General features: G+C 41.4%; 1 protein-coding gene and 1 non-coding gene across 3 annotated transcripts in view; one reads left to right on the top strand and one right to left on the bottom strand.

Moving 5' to 3' along the window:
* Positions 1–740: 740 nt before the first annotated feature.
* On the bottom strand, positions 741–848 carry LOC123571980 (U6 spliceosomal RNA). The gene has a single exon (XR_006696337.1). It is a non-coding gene; the product is annotated as a U6 spliceosomal RNA (small nuclear RNA).
* A 4422-nt stretch (positions 849–5270) lies between these two features.
* Positions 5271–12100, top strand: part of DNAH12 (dynein axonemal heavy chain 12) — a 238947-nt gene continuing 232117 nt past the window's right edge. For both annotated transcript variants that reach the window (XM_015446091.4, XM_065540821.2), the window contains exons 1-2: positions 5271–5439; positions 6551–6753. In XM_015446091.4, the coding sequence (XP_015301577.3) occupies positions 6584–6753 (170 nt within the window). In that variant the 5' untranslated portion in view covers positions 5271–5439; positions 6551–6583. The remainder of the gene's footprint in view (positions 5440–6550; positions 6754–12100) is intronic.

The raw sequence follows: 12100 nt of genomic DNA, 5'->3' as shown, positions 1-12100 counted from the left end.
AGATTGCGCCATTGCACTCCAGCCTGTCTCAAAAAATAAAATAAAATATAGTAAAAGATTTTGTTTACTTTTTGAGTAAACTGCAAAAGAAAGGGGAGAGAGAGAGAGACAGAGAGAGAGAGAGAAACAGATTGTGTACCTCATGCTGTCTTTAAACAATTAAAAAATTTTTTGGGGGGTCTTACTCTGTTGCCCAGGCTGGAGTGCAGTGGTATGATCTTGGCTCACTGTAACCTCCATCTTCTGGGTTCAAGCGATTCTCACACATCAGCCTCCCAAGTAGCTGGGACTACAGGTGCACACCACTATGCCCGGCTAATTTTTGTATTTTTTGGTAGAGACTGGGTTTCACCAGGTTGTGTTGGCCAGGCTGGTCTCGCACTCCTGACTTCAAGTGATTTGCCTACTTCAGCCTCCTGAGGTGCTGGGATTACAGGTGTGACCCACTGCACCTGGCCTGATTAAATTTTTTAATTAAAAACATTTTTTATAGACATAGTCTCACTTTGTTGCCCAGGCTGGAGTGCATTGGCTATTCACAGGTGCTGCCATAATAGCTCACTGCAGCCTTGAACTCCTGAGCTCAAGTGATCCTCCCACCTCGGCCTCCTGAGTACCTGGGATTATGGGCACAGGCCACTGCATCTGGCCCTGCTCTCTTTGTTAGATCTTTCATTATTTGGAAAACTGAGTCTTCTATCAAAAAATGAAGGATTTTGCTTTATAAAATATTTTTTTTAAAAACTATGGAATGCTTCACAAATTTGTGTGTCATCCTTATGCAGGCGCCATGGTAATCTTTTCTGTATCATTTCAGCTTTAGTATTTTGTGCTGCTGAAATGAGCACTGCTTTGTAAAATCTTTTAAATTCTCTCTTTGGCTAAATGAATAACTGTTACTTTACAGTAACCTGTGATCTTCTTTTGATCAAATGTCTTAAAACTTTCCTAGTTTGTTTTCATTTAAAAAAAAATTTTTTTTTGAGACAGTGTCTCACTCTGTCACCCAGGCTGGAGTGCAATGGTACAGTCATGGCTCACACAGCCTCGACCTCCTAGGCTCAAGCAATCCTCCCACCTCAGTCTTCCAAGTAGCTGGGCCCACAAGTGCACACCACCGATGCTTGGCTAAGTTTTTGAAAATATTCTATAGAGACAGAGTCCCCCTATGTTGCCCAGTCTGGTCTCAAACTCCAGGGCTCAAGTGATCTTTCCACCTCGGCCTTCCAAAGTGCTGGGATTGCAAGTTTGAGCCATTGAGCCTGGCCTTTTCTATTTTAATTGAGTGTTTTTATCCTTTGACATACTTGACAGGCTTCCCAAAGTCAAATTTCAAATTCTAAATTAAGTATTTTCGGCCTCAAACTAACCTTAGGTTATCCCAGAATGGCCCCTGGAAGCCTAAGAGAGACATTTATTTGATACGTAAATTATACAGGAAACCTTTGCATTACATTTATATGAACATGTTATTAATATGTGTTTTAAAAGTATATGAGATTCCTAAAAATCTGATGTGTCTTTGTTTATGTTATCAGTCATAATTATGGCTACTACATAAACTTGTTATAGACTACAGAAAAAACACAAATTTCCTTGTCAATCACATCATTGTTGTAAACTCTTACCAGGTCTTTCACCATAGCCATTCTAAATCTTGTTGTTCATAGTAAATTGCTTTATTCTAATGTTACTAAATGATTTTTGCAAGCAAATATAATCCTAAAGCATTGTGTCTTCAAAGAGGTTTATGAAAAGGACAAAAAGTCTCTGATACATACTCTGGAATACAGTCCTCTGTTGATTATTCAATTGGACTGAGTAAGAACTTTAGAAACTCCAATGGTAAAACTAGACTTAAAATTGCTAATTTATCAAGTAGAACAAAACTTAATTACATGGGGTGGAACTGATTAGGACTGAAATGATTTTAATGACTTTTTTGCTTGAAACTTTGCTGACTTTTTATTATTATTTTCTTTCAGAGTTAAGAAAACTTTTTTTCTCTGCATTATCTGTAGTTTTATAGCAATTTGGTAACTTTTTGGTATATTTTGTGAGTAAAATTGAAATATGTATCTTTATGTCTACCTGGTATCTCCAGAATTAGGAAACTATTCATGAGTATTGTTGTTTTATGGCAATATATTTATTTGTATAAGCTCAAGAGGACTCTGTTCTTGTAAAAGAACACACTTTTGGAAACATGGCTATTAAAAAGGATGTACATCGACCAGGCGTGGTGACTCACACCTGTAATTCTAGCACATCTAGAGGCCAAGGCAGGAGGATTGCTTGAGGCCAGGAGTTCAAGACCAACCTGGCCAACATGGTGAGACTTTGTCTCTAAAATAAAAATTTTTTTTAAGTGAAAAAAAAGGATGTACATTGTGTCAGTCAGGGTTCAAAGTGGGAAGCAGAACCAGTAAGAGATAATATATATCATCTATATGTGTGTGTGTGTGTGTGTGTGTGTGTGTATATATATATTTTTTTTTTTTTTTTACTAAGAATTGGCTTATGCAATGGAGGGGGCTGGTTAAGCAAGTCCAAGGTCTGTAGGGCAGAGCAGTTGTAGACCCAGCTGCTGTTTGGAGTTTGACTCAGGGCATGCCCATCTCTTTATTATTATTTTTTAAATTTTTTAATTTTTAAAAATAGAGACAGAGTTACACCATGTTGCCCAGGCTGATCTCAAACTCCCTCAAGCAGTCTGCCTGGCTCGGCTTCCTAAGGTGCTGGGATTACAGGGTTGATCCACTTTTCCAGGCCTAAATCTTTTTAAAAGGATTCCTACTGATTGAGTCAGGCTCACCCAGGATAATCTCCTTAGACCAATGTCAATTGACCAGGGACTTGAATTGAGCTGCAATCTCCTCACAGCAGTCCTAGATTAGTGTTTGATTAATGACTGGGAGAAGGTGGGTATATCGTACACAAGATTGCTGCCTTCTCTTTAGTCCTAGTTTAGCCTAACCAAATTGACATTCAGGCCAGATATGGTGGCTCACGCCTATAATTCCAACACTTTTAGGAAGCTGAAGCAGGAGGATTGCTTGAGCCCAGGAGTTTGAGATGAGCCCGTGTAACATAGTAAGACACTGTCCCGACAAAATATTTTTTAAAATTAGCCGATGTCGTGCTGTGTGCCTGTAGTCCCAGCTACTCAGGCTGAGGTGGGAGGATCCCTTGGGCCCAGGAGTTTAAGGATGCAGTGAGCTATTGCTGTAGTCTCAGCAATGCACCAAGATGTAACAGTTTCTCATTGTCTGAGATAACACCTGGAGTTATTTGTCCTACCTCCAAGATGATTAAGGAGCTCAGACCCAAAGTTGAGTTTAGAGCGAACGTTTAATAAGCGAAAAAAGAAAGCTGTCTGCCAGCAGAGAGGGGGACCTGAATGGGGTGCTCCCTATGAGGCTGAGGTCCAGGGGTTTTATGGACTGGGAAGGGGAAGGAATGTGCTTTGTCCCTCAACCCCCCTACCCTGGAGCCTTGGCCTGGTACTAATCAGGAGCTGAAATGATGATTCATAGATGCTGCTTGGCTTGGCCCAGGACCTATCAGGAGCTGAAGTGAAAGCTTGGCCCTGAACCTTGGCCCGGGACCAATCAGGAGCTGACGTGATGATTCCCGGAAGCCAGATTTACAATCCAAATAAAGGAAAGTAGAGTGCCCACCGGAACCTACTGGAGCCTACTGTGCCCATGCCCACAAAAGGAAAATAAACTTTTTTTTTCTTTCCTAGGAGCCCACTGAGTATACAATGGATAAAGGCATTTCTTTGTTCCTTTATGTGAGTGAGGAGGAAGTCTGTGCACGTTTTTGTCCAAATGGGCCAGAGGTTTTTCTATCTGTGGAGCTGTGGGCATATCTCCAGTCACAACACCCTGTGCTAGTTCTTTTATCGGTGCCTGCAGCTTGAATTTTTTCCCAGGCTGCTTTTTATGTTAAGTGGGGATGAGGCACTGACCTATGGGCTGGGGGTTCTGTGAGGACCCTTCCCTTGCTATCTACCTAAGGCAAAAGCTAGCTGACTCCTTTCACCATGATGGTGCCGCTGCACTCCAGCAGCATTCCAGCCTGGGCAACAGAGCGAGAGACCCTGTCTCTAAAAAATAACCCTAACAAATTGACATTAAAAAAACCTGTCTAATCTGTCATAGGACTAAAGTTTAAAAAAGAAAAGGTGGCATGGTGCAGTGGCTCACGCCTGTAATCCCAACACTTTGGGAGGCCGAGGTGGGTGGATCACCTGAGGTTAGGAGTTCAAGACCAGCCTGACCAACATGGAGAAACCCTGTCTCTACTAAAAAAAAAAAAAAAAAAAAAAAAAATTAGCTGGGTTTGGTGGTGCATGCCTGTAATCCCAACTACTCGGGAGGGCTTGAATCTGGGAGGTGGAGGTTGTGGTAAGCACTCCAGCCTAGGCAACAAGAGCAAAATTCTGTCTCGAAAAAGAAAAAAAAAAAGTCACATTATTTATACAAGTATTTTATTTTCTACAGAAAGATAATTTGCTTTTACAAACTACCAGGAAGTTTTACTTGTTCATTCACTCACTTAAATGACATTTTAGAGCACCTCCTGTGTGCCAGACACAATAGTGTAGGCTGTACTCTCATTAAAACAAACAAAAAAAATTACGTAGCAACTGACACATAGAAGGTGCTGAAATATTTGTTGAATGAATATGCTGTTAACACACCAGTAGAATTTATTCACTTCCCTAATTTAATTTTGGCACATAGTATTCTTGTAGGCTATTATCGTTAGATGTAGTATGCATTGTGCAGCTTCAAACAGCAAAATTGCACATCTTTCTCCCAGGGTACTCACTAAATGCACACACCTTAACTTGTTTGGTTTTGCCAAATAATTCCTAGAAGTGCTGTGTTAACAAATAGCAAATCTAGAAGCAAGATAAATTATATTGCTGATTAGTTACAATATTTATTGTCACTAGGGGACACTTGAAGACTTAATTCTCTTGCTGAGAGTGTTTCCATGAATCTGTTTTCCAACAGATCTAAATTTCCAGTCTTGCAGTTTTCCATAATTTGAAGATCCTGATTTCCTGGTCCCCTTCCAAGGAAAGGCAGTTAGGTTAAAAAAAACAGAAAACAGAAAATACGCCCGATTTATTTGAGTAATGAATTATTGTTGTGACAGGTAATCCTAATCCCTCGCAGCTCAGCAACTGCCTCTCCTGGCAACCTTCACCCAGGCCCTCCAGCTGGGGCCGCCACAGTTTCCATGGCGACGGCGTTGTTTCCACCCGGTCAGCGACCGCCCTTCTCCAGCTACTCGACTGAGAGCCGGTGGCGTTCCGGACGTTTCTCCCTCGTTATCCCCCTTCCTTCCACCTGAGGAGAGGCTCTGACTGTCTCTCTCTCTCCCTGTCGTCTGCGCAACGGGGAAGTAGTGAGAAACAATCAGGTACTTGTTCTCTGCTTTTCTCTTCCTTTCCCTCCCAGGGCAGGTATCGCGATTTGGGTGCCAACTTAAACACTTTCTAAAGGCAGGAATCTCCAAATCCTGTAGGTATTCATGACAAATTTAGTTGTTATCACAGTACAATTTTTTTTTTTTTTTTTTTTTTTTTTTGAGACGGAGTCTCGCTCTGTCGCCCAGGCTGGAGTGCGGTGGCGGGATCTTGGCTCACTGCAACCTCCGCCTCCCAGGTTCAAGCGACTCTTGTGACTCAGCCTCTGGAGTAGCTGGGATTACAGGCGCCCGCCACCACGCTTGATCATAGCATCACTTTCTTGGAAGGCAGCAAGACTAAGATATCATATTGATGTTTAAGAACATTAATAATTGACTGGGCGCAGTGGCTCACGCCTGTAATCCCAGCACTTTGGGAGGCCGAGGCGGGCAGATCATCTAAGGTCAGGAGTTCAAGACCAGCCTGGCCAACAAGGTGAAACCCTGTCTCTACTAAAAATACAAAAAAGTAGATGGGCGTGGTTGTACGCCTGTAGTCCCAGCTACTCGGGAGGCTGAAGCAGGAGAACTACTTGAACCTGAGAGGTGGAGGTTACAGTGAGCCAAGATCACGCCATTGCACACCAGCCTGGGCGACAGAGCAAGACTCTGTCTCAAAACAAAAACAAAACAACAACAACAAAAAAACACAAACCATTAATGATGTTAAATATCAGCTTTTACTGGGAAGGGGATCATCCCTTAACAACTGGATTTGTGGTGGTGGTGGTGGTGGTTTGCATCTAGGGAAAATTTTGAACCCAGAATGTTAGAGCTGTAGGGATATTTACAGAGCATCTAATTCAATTCCTTAATTTCATCCATTAGGAAACAAGCCCTGAAGGGGAACTGACTGGCTCATTGCTTCATAAGTGGGTTGTAGAGTTCTAACAGGAATCCCTGCCAACTTACCTCAACTGTCATTCTTTAGACTAATACCATACTTGGGAGGAAGATCCAAAAGTGTCTAGAATTTTATTTTTGGTATTGATATGTTAGATATGTTATGAATATGTCGAGGCTTGCTGACATAATAATGGCTTTGTGAACTTTTTCTCCTCAGAGTACAGAGTATTTTAATTTTTGGGAGATCAAGATGTCAGATGCAAACAAAGCTGCCATTGCAGCAGAAAAGGAAGCTCTGAACTTGAAGTTATCCCCCATTGTCCATCTCCCAGAAAACATAGGCGTTGATACACCAACACAAAGTAAGCTGCTAAAATACAGAAGATCCAAGGAGCAACAGCAGAAAATTAATCAGTTAGTGTAAGTAGCATATTAGTAGATAATTCTTGCTTGGAATTCAAGTAAAATGATTAGTGTTCATATTCTCATAAAAAGTTTTAACTGTGGAGGTTGTTCATGGGTAAAATACTATTTTCAAGTTAATTAGAAAAACAATTGAAAAGTAATTGTAATGGTAGCAAATATTATACACTGTACACTGACAGACATTGTTCTTATCGCCTATACTTCTTACAACAGTCCTATAAGGTAGGTACTATTGTTAGCTCCATTTTTTACATGAGTAAACTGAGGTATAGAGAATTTAAGTAACTTGCCTAAGGTTGCACAGCTGGGATTTGGACCTGGTTGGTCTGGTTCTAAAGTTCACATTCTTTAAGCACCACACTATTCCTCCTCTCAATGTATTATAACCATACTGATCCCTGAAAGTAAAATCAAATAACTGAACCTCTACAATTTGAACAAAGAGTTAATAAAATATCTTGAAACTACTTATATTTGAAATTTTTTTTGCTACAAAAGGAAACATAGTTCAACATCCTACTCACCCCCAACCCCCAATTTAGTGGAAATTAAAGATAATTTAGGTACCTGCTGCCAAAGGCTGTGATGAGGTTGGTTCAGTTCAACTAGTTACTGAGAATTTCTGAGACACCTGATTCTGCTGGTTTCTAGGGATAAATAAAAATACATGGATTTCATTTACAAAATTCCAAGCCAACACTTAAACTATAAAATGAGAATTTTCTCTCTGGTGGATTTCTGTTTCCCTTTCTACATTCTCTTTCCTTTCTTGGTTGGCCTCATTTAAAAACATTTTTTGCAGCTAAGTATCGTTGCCAATTTAATAATTTTAATTTTTGCTAATTTTACTTTCCTTACAATTAAGCAGGTCTATTAATCACATAACTTCTTTAACTTTACATTTGTATTAGTCCAGCAATAATTTACTCATATTTAAATATACATTTATAGGGTATATAAACTAATATCAGTGCATGTACTATTGGGGATGCTTACGTATTCAAGCCTTAGACAGAAAAAAAAAAAAAAGATTACGTGTCTGTAATCTCAGCATTTTGGGAGGCCACAGTGGGAGGACTGCTTGAGCCCAGGAATTTGAGACGAGTCTGAGCAAGGTAGTGAGACCCTCATCTCTACCAAAAAAAAAAAAAAAATTAGCCAGGTGTGGTGGGGTGTGCCTGTGGTCCTAACTACTCGGGAGGCAGAGGCAGGAGTATTGGTTGAGCCTAGGAGGTCAAAGTTGTAGTGTGTGAGCTGTGATGGCATCATTGCACTCCCAGCAATGAGCAATGGAATGAGACCCTATCTCAAACAAGCAAACAAAAATAGTCTTAAAAAGAGAGACCAGGTGCAGTGGCTCACACCTGTAATCCTACCTCTTTGGGAGGCTGAGGTGGATGGGTTGCCTGAGGTCAGGAGTTCGAGACCAGCCTGGCCAACATGGTGAAACCCATCTCTACCAAAAATACAAAAAATTAGCTGGGTGTGGTGGCAGGTACCTGTAATCCCAGCTACTCAGGAGGTGGAGGCAGGAGAATCTCTTGAACCTGGGAGGGGGAGGTTGCAGTGAGCTGAGATCGCACCACTGCACTCCAGCCTGGGTGACAGAACGAAACTCCGTCTCAAAAAAAAAGAAAAAAGAAATAAAAAAGAGAGAGAGATGAAGTCCTCCTTCATTCGTAAGATTCTATTCAGTGTTTCAGTAGATTTAGAGTAGAGAAGGGAGTTCTCTAGGAATTATACATTGTTCCCTTTTTTTTTTTTTTTTTTCTTTTGAGACAGGGTCTTGCTCTGTCACCCAGGCTGGAGTATAGTGGCACTATCTCTGCTCACTGGAGCCTTCACCTCCTGGACTCTCGTGCTCCTCCCATCTTAGCCTCTCAAGTGGCTGGGACTACAGGCATGCACCACCACACCTGGCTAATTTTTTGTATTTTTTGAAGACACAGAATTTCGCCGTGTTGCCCAGTCTGGTCTCAAATTCCTGGGCTTAAGTGATCCATCTGCCTTGGCCTCCCAAAGTGCTGGAATTACAGGCATGAGCCACTGCATCAGGCCTAGATTGTTTTTACTCCATAACTTTTCATTATCTTGCATTATCATGTTGAACTACTTGCAGTTTCACAAATATACTGTATTTCAAAAATATACAAATATACTGTATTACAGTTTATACACAAATAAACTGTATACAGTTTAGAGATGTGCTCTGCAATTTCCCTCACTGCACTGTCTGCCTGAATACTTATCCTAGTTCTTCCAGGTTTAGTTTATGGATCACCTCCTCTAGAAAGCCTTCTCCTAATCCCTTTCATATACGCATTTCTCTCACATCAGTTTATTTAGCAGATAGTAAGTATCTGCTGTTACATAGATGCTTGTTACTGAGGAGACCATAGAAAACACAACAGATGGTGGCTCACGCCTGTAATCCCAGCACTTTGGGAGGCCGAGGTGGGTCAATCACCTGAGGTCAGGAGTACGAAGCCAATCTGACCAATATGGCGAAACGCTGTCTCTACTAAAAATACAAAAATTAGCCAGGCGTGGTGGCGGGCACCTGTAATCCCAGCTACTTGGGAGGCTGAGACATGAGAATAGCTTGAACTGGGGAGGTGGAGGTTACAGTGAACTGAGATCAAGCCATTGCACTCCAGCCTGGCGACAGAGTGAGACTCCATCTCAAAAAGAAAAAAAAAAAGAAAAAAAAAAGAAAACACAACAGAGAGGATTGTGTCTTTAAGTCGTTTGTATGCCAGTGAGAGGAAACAGGTAGTAAACATGTAAAAAACAAAAAGGGCATGTTAACCTTTTAGATGATGATAGATGCTATGAAGAAATAAGGCAGTGGGGCCGGGCGCGGTGGCTCACGCCTGTAATCCCAGCACTTTGGGAGGCTGAGGTGGGCAGATCACAAGGTCAGGAGATCAAGATCATCCTGGCTAACACGGTGAAGCCCCGTCTCTACTAAAAAAAAATACAAAAAATTAGCCGGGTGTGGTGGCCGGCACCTGTAGTCCCAGCTACTCGGGAGGCCGAGGCAGGAGAACCACTTGAACTTGGGAGGCGGAGCTTGCAGTGAGCCAAGATCATGCACTGCACTCCAGCATGGATGACAGAGCAAGACTCCATCTAAAAAAAAAAAAAAAAAGGAAATAAGACAGTGGGATAGAGAGAAGATCTTCCCAGGAGCAGGAAAGGCCTGTGGAGGTAATATATAAGTAGAGATCCAGAGAATGAGAAGACTGTAATCTAAGTAAACGTGAGAAAAGCTCTCTAGCAAAGGGGATAGCAAGCATGAAATCCCTGAAATATGAATGCTTTCAGTACATTCTAGGAACTGACAAAGGCCAACATCTCTAGAGTATCATGAGCCTGGGGAAAGGTAGTATCAGATGAAGATGGAGAGGGAGGTGGGAGCAGATAGTGTAGGGCCTTGTTGGCCATGACAAGGAATTCAGATTTTATTTTTAAGTCCAGTGGAAGCTACTAAAATGTTTCAATCAAAGAAGTGACATGGAACCTGATTTACGTTTAAAAGATATCACTCCTGCTATTAAGAATAGACTGAGGTGGAGGGGAAGAGAGCAGGAATAGGGGGACACAAAGAGACCAGGCAGGATGCCACTACAGTAGCATGGTTGAGAACTTATGGTGGTTTGGATAAGGCTGGAGACAGTGGAGGATGAAAGTAGGTTTAGAAGAGATGTGTGTCAGAGGCAGAATCAGTAGGATTTGCTGTTGGGTTAGCTTTGGTAGCTAGGTGGATAGTAGTGCCATTTATAGAGAATTGAGGAAGTCCAGGAGGTGGAGGTAAAAAGCAATAATTCTCTTTTGGAGCTTAAGTGCCTGTGTAACATTTAAAGGGAAATACATTAATAGCAGTTGGATATATAAGAGAAGACTAGGCTGGAGATGTAAAAATTTGGGAGTCACCAGCATGTAGATGATTTTTAAAGCTATAGGGAATTGTTGGAATCACAGAGAGAGCAAGAGCGAGAGCTAGGCAAGAGAGAACACAGGGGAGAGCACAAGTGAGCAAGTGAGCTAAGGAAGGCAAAAGGCCTAGGGCGAAAGGTTAGATGTGTGGAGAAAAGTCAACCAGCAGGTAGTGTAAGTATGACTGATAAGACAAGAGGAAAAGCAGAAGAGCAGGATGTCATAAGCACAGAGTATGTTGTAACACAATGTACTTTTATTTTCTTTGTTGTCTTCTCCACTTTGGCATGCTTAAGGAGAGGGATCTCAACACGAATCACAGGGTTTGGCATGCTATTGTTGACGAATGAATGAGGGGATGAATGAATATTTAAGGAAGATCCTTGCCTTATTGTGCTTTATACAGATCTGTAAGTAGTACAACTTTTATTTTGGTGCTTAATTTAAAAATACTGCCTCAAAATTACCTGAAGCATAGTGCTGTATTAATACTGAGATAAGAATTGCTATGCATTTCTTTGGGAAAAATGCATTTTGAATTATTGGTTTTGTTTTATTTTTCCTGGATATGTTCACAATGTTAGGTTCATTTAAAAGAAAAAAAAGTTACTTCAGTCAGCGCTCACTTTGCTAAACTTTACCTCTTACTGAATTGCACTTCTTTTTTTTCCTTCTCCTTATTAATAAGCTCATTCTTTGAAAACTAACTTTATCTTGTGTGTGTTTCTTTTGGCTACTTTCAAAAACTTTAAGTATATTTGGTTTATTCTCCTTGGATTTCAAACTCATTTTTAGCTGGCCAAAGGTCTAATGCAAAAACTTTCAGCCGGGCATGGTGGCTCAGGCCTGTAATCCCAGCACTTTGGGAGGCCAAGGTGGGAGGATCACAAAGTCAGGAGACTGAGACCATCCTGGCCAACATAGTGAAACACTGTCTCTACTAAAAATACAAAATTAGCTGGGCGTGGTGGTGCGTGCCTGTAGTCCTAGCTACTCAGGAGGCTGAGGCAGGAGAATCACTTGAACCCGGGAGGTGGAGGTTGCAGTGAGCCGAGATGGCGCCACTGCACTCCAGCCTGGCGACAGAGCAAGACTCTGTCTTAAAAAACAAAAATACAAACAAAAAAACAAAACAAAAACAAACAAAACCAACAACAAAAAAAACCTTTCAGAAACCATTTTTTAAAAAATACCTGATAAAATTAAAGTTTTTAAAAAAAACTGGAAACATATCTTTCTAGATGGCCATGGACTTTGGGATTCTCCATCCCCTTGCTATCTACTCCTGTTAGATGATAGGAGCACAGACTTCCCTATTTCAAAGGTGGAATGAAGTCTGTGGATAGAAGGAGTTCCTGGGGTGAGGTAGGATGTAAAGAGTCATGGGCAGAAGTGGGCCCCC

The sequence above is a fragment of the Macaca fascicularis genome, chromosome 2 (genome assembly GCF_037993035.2).
Source record: "Macaca fascicularis isolate 582-1 chromosome 2, T2T-MFA8v1.1".
Classification (NCBI taxonomy): domain Eukaryota; kingdom Metazoa; phylum Chordata; class Mammalia; order Primates; family Cercopithecidae; genus Macaca; species Macaca fascicularis.
Note: the sequence above shows the minus strand (reverse complement) of the source record. Positions and strands in the feature narration are given on the sequence as shown.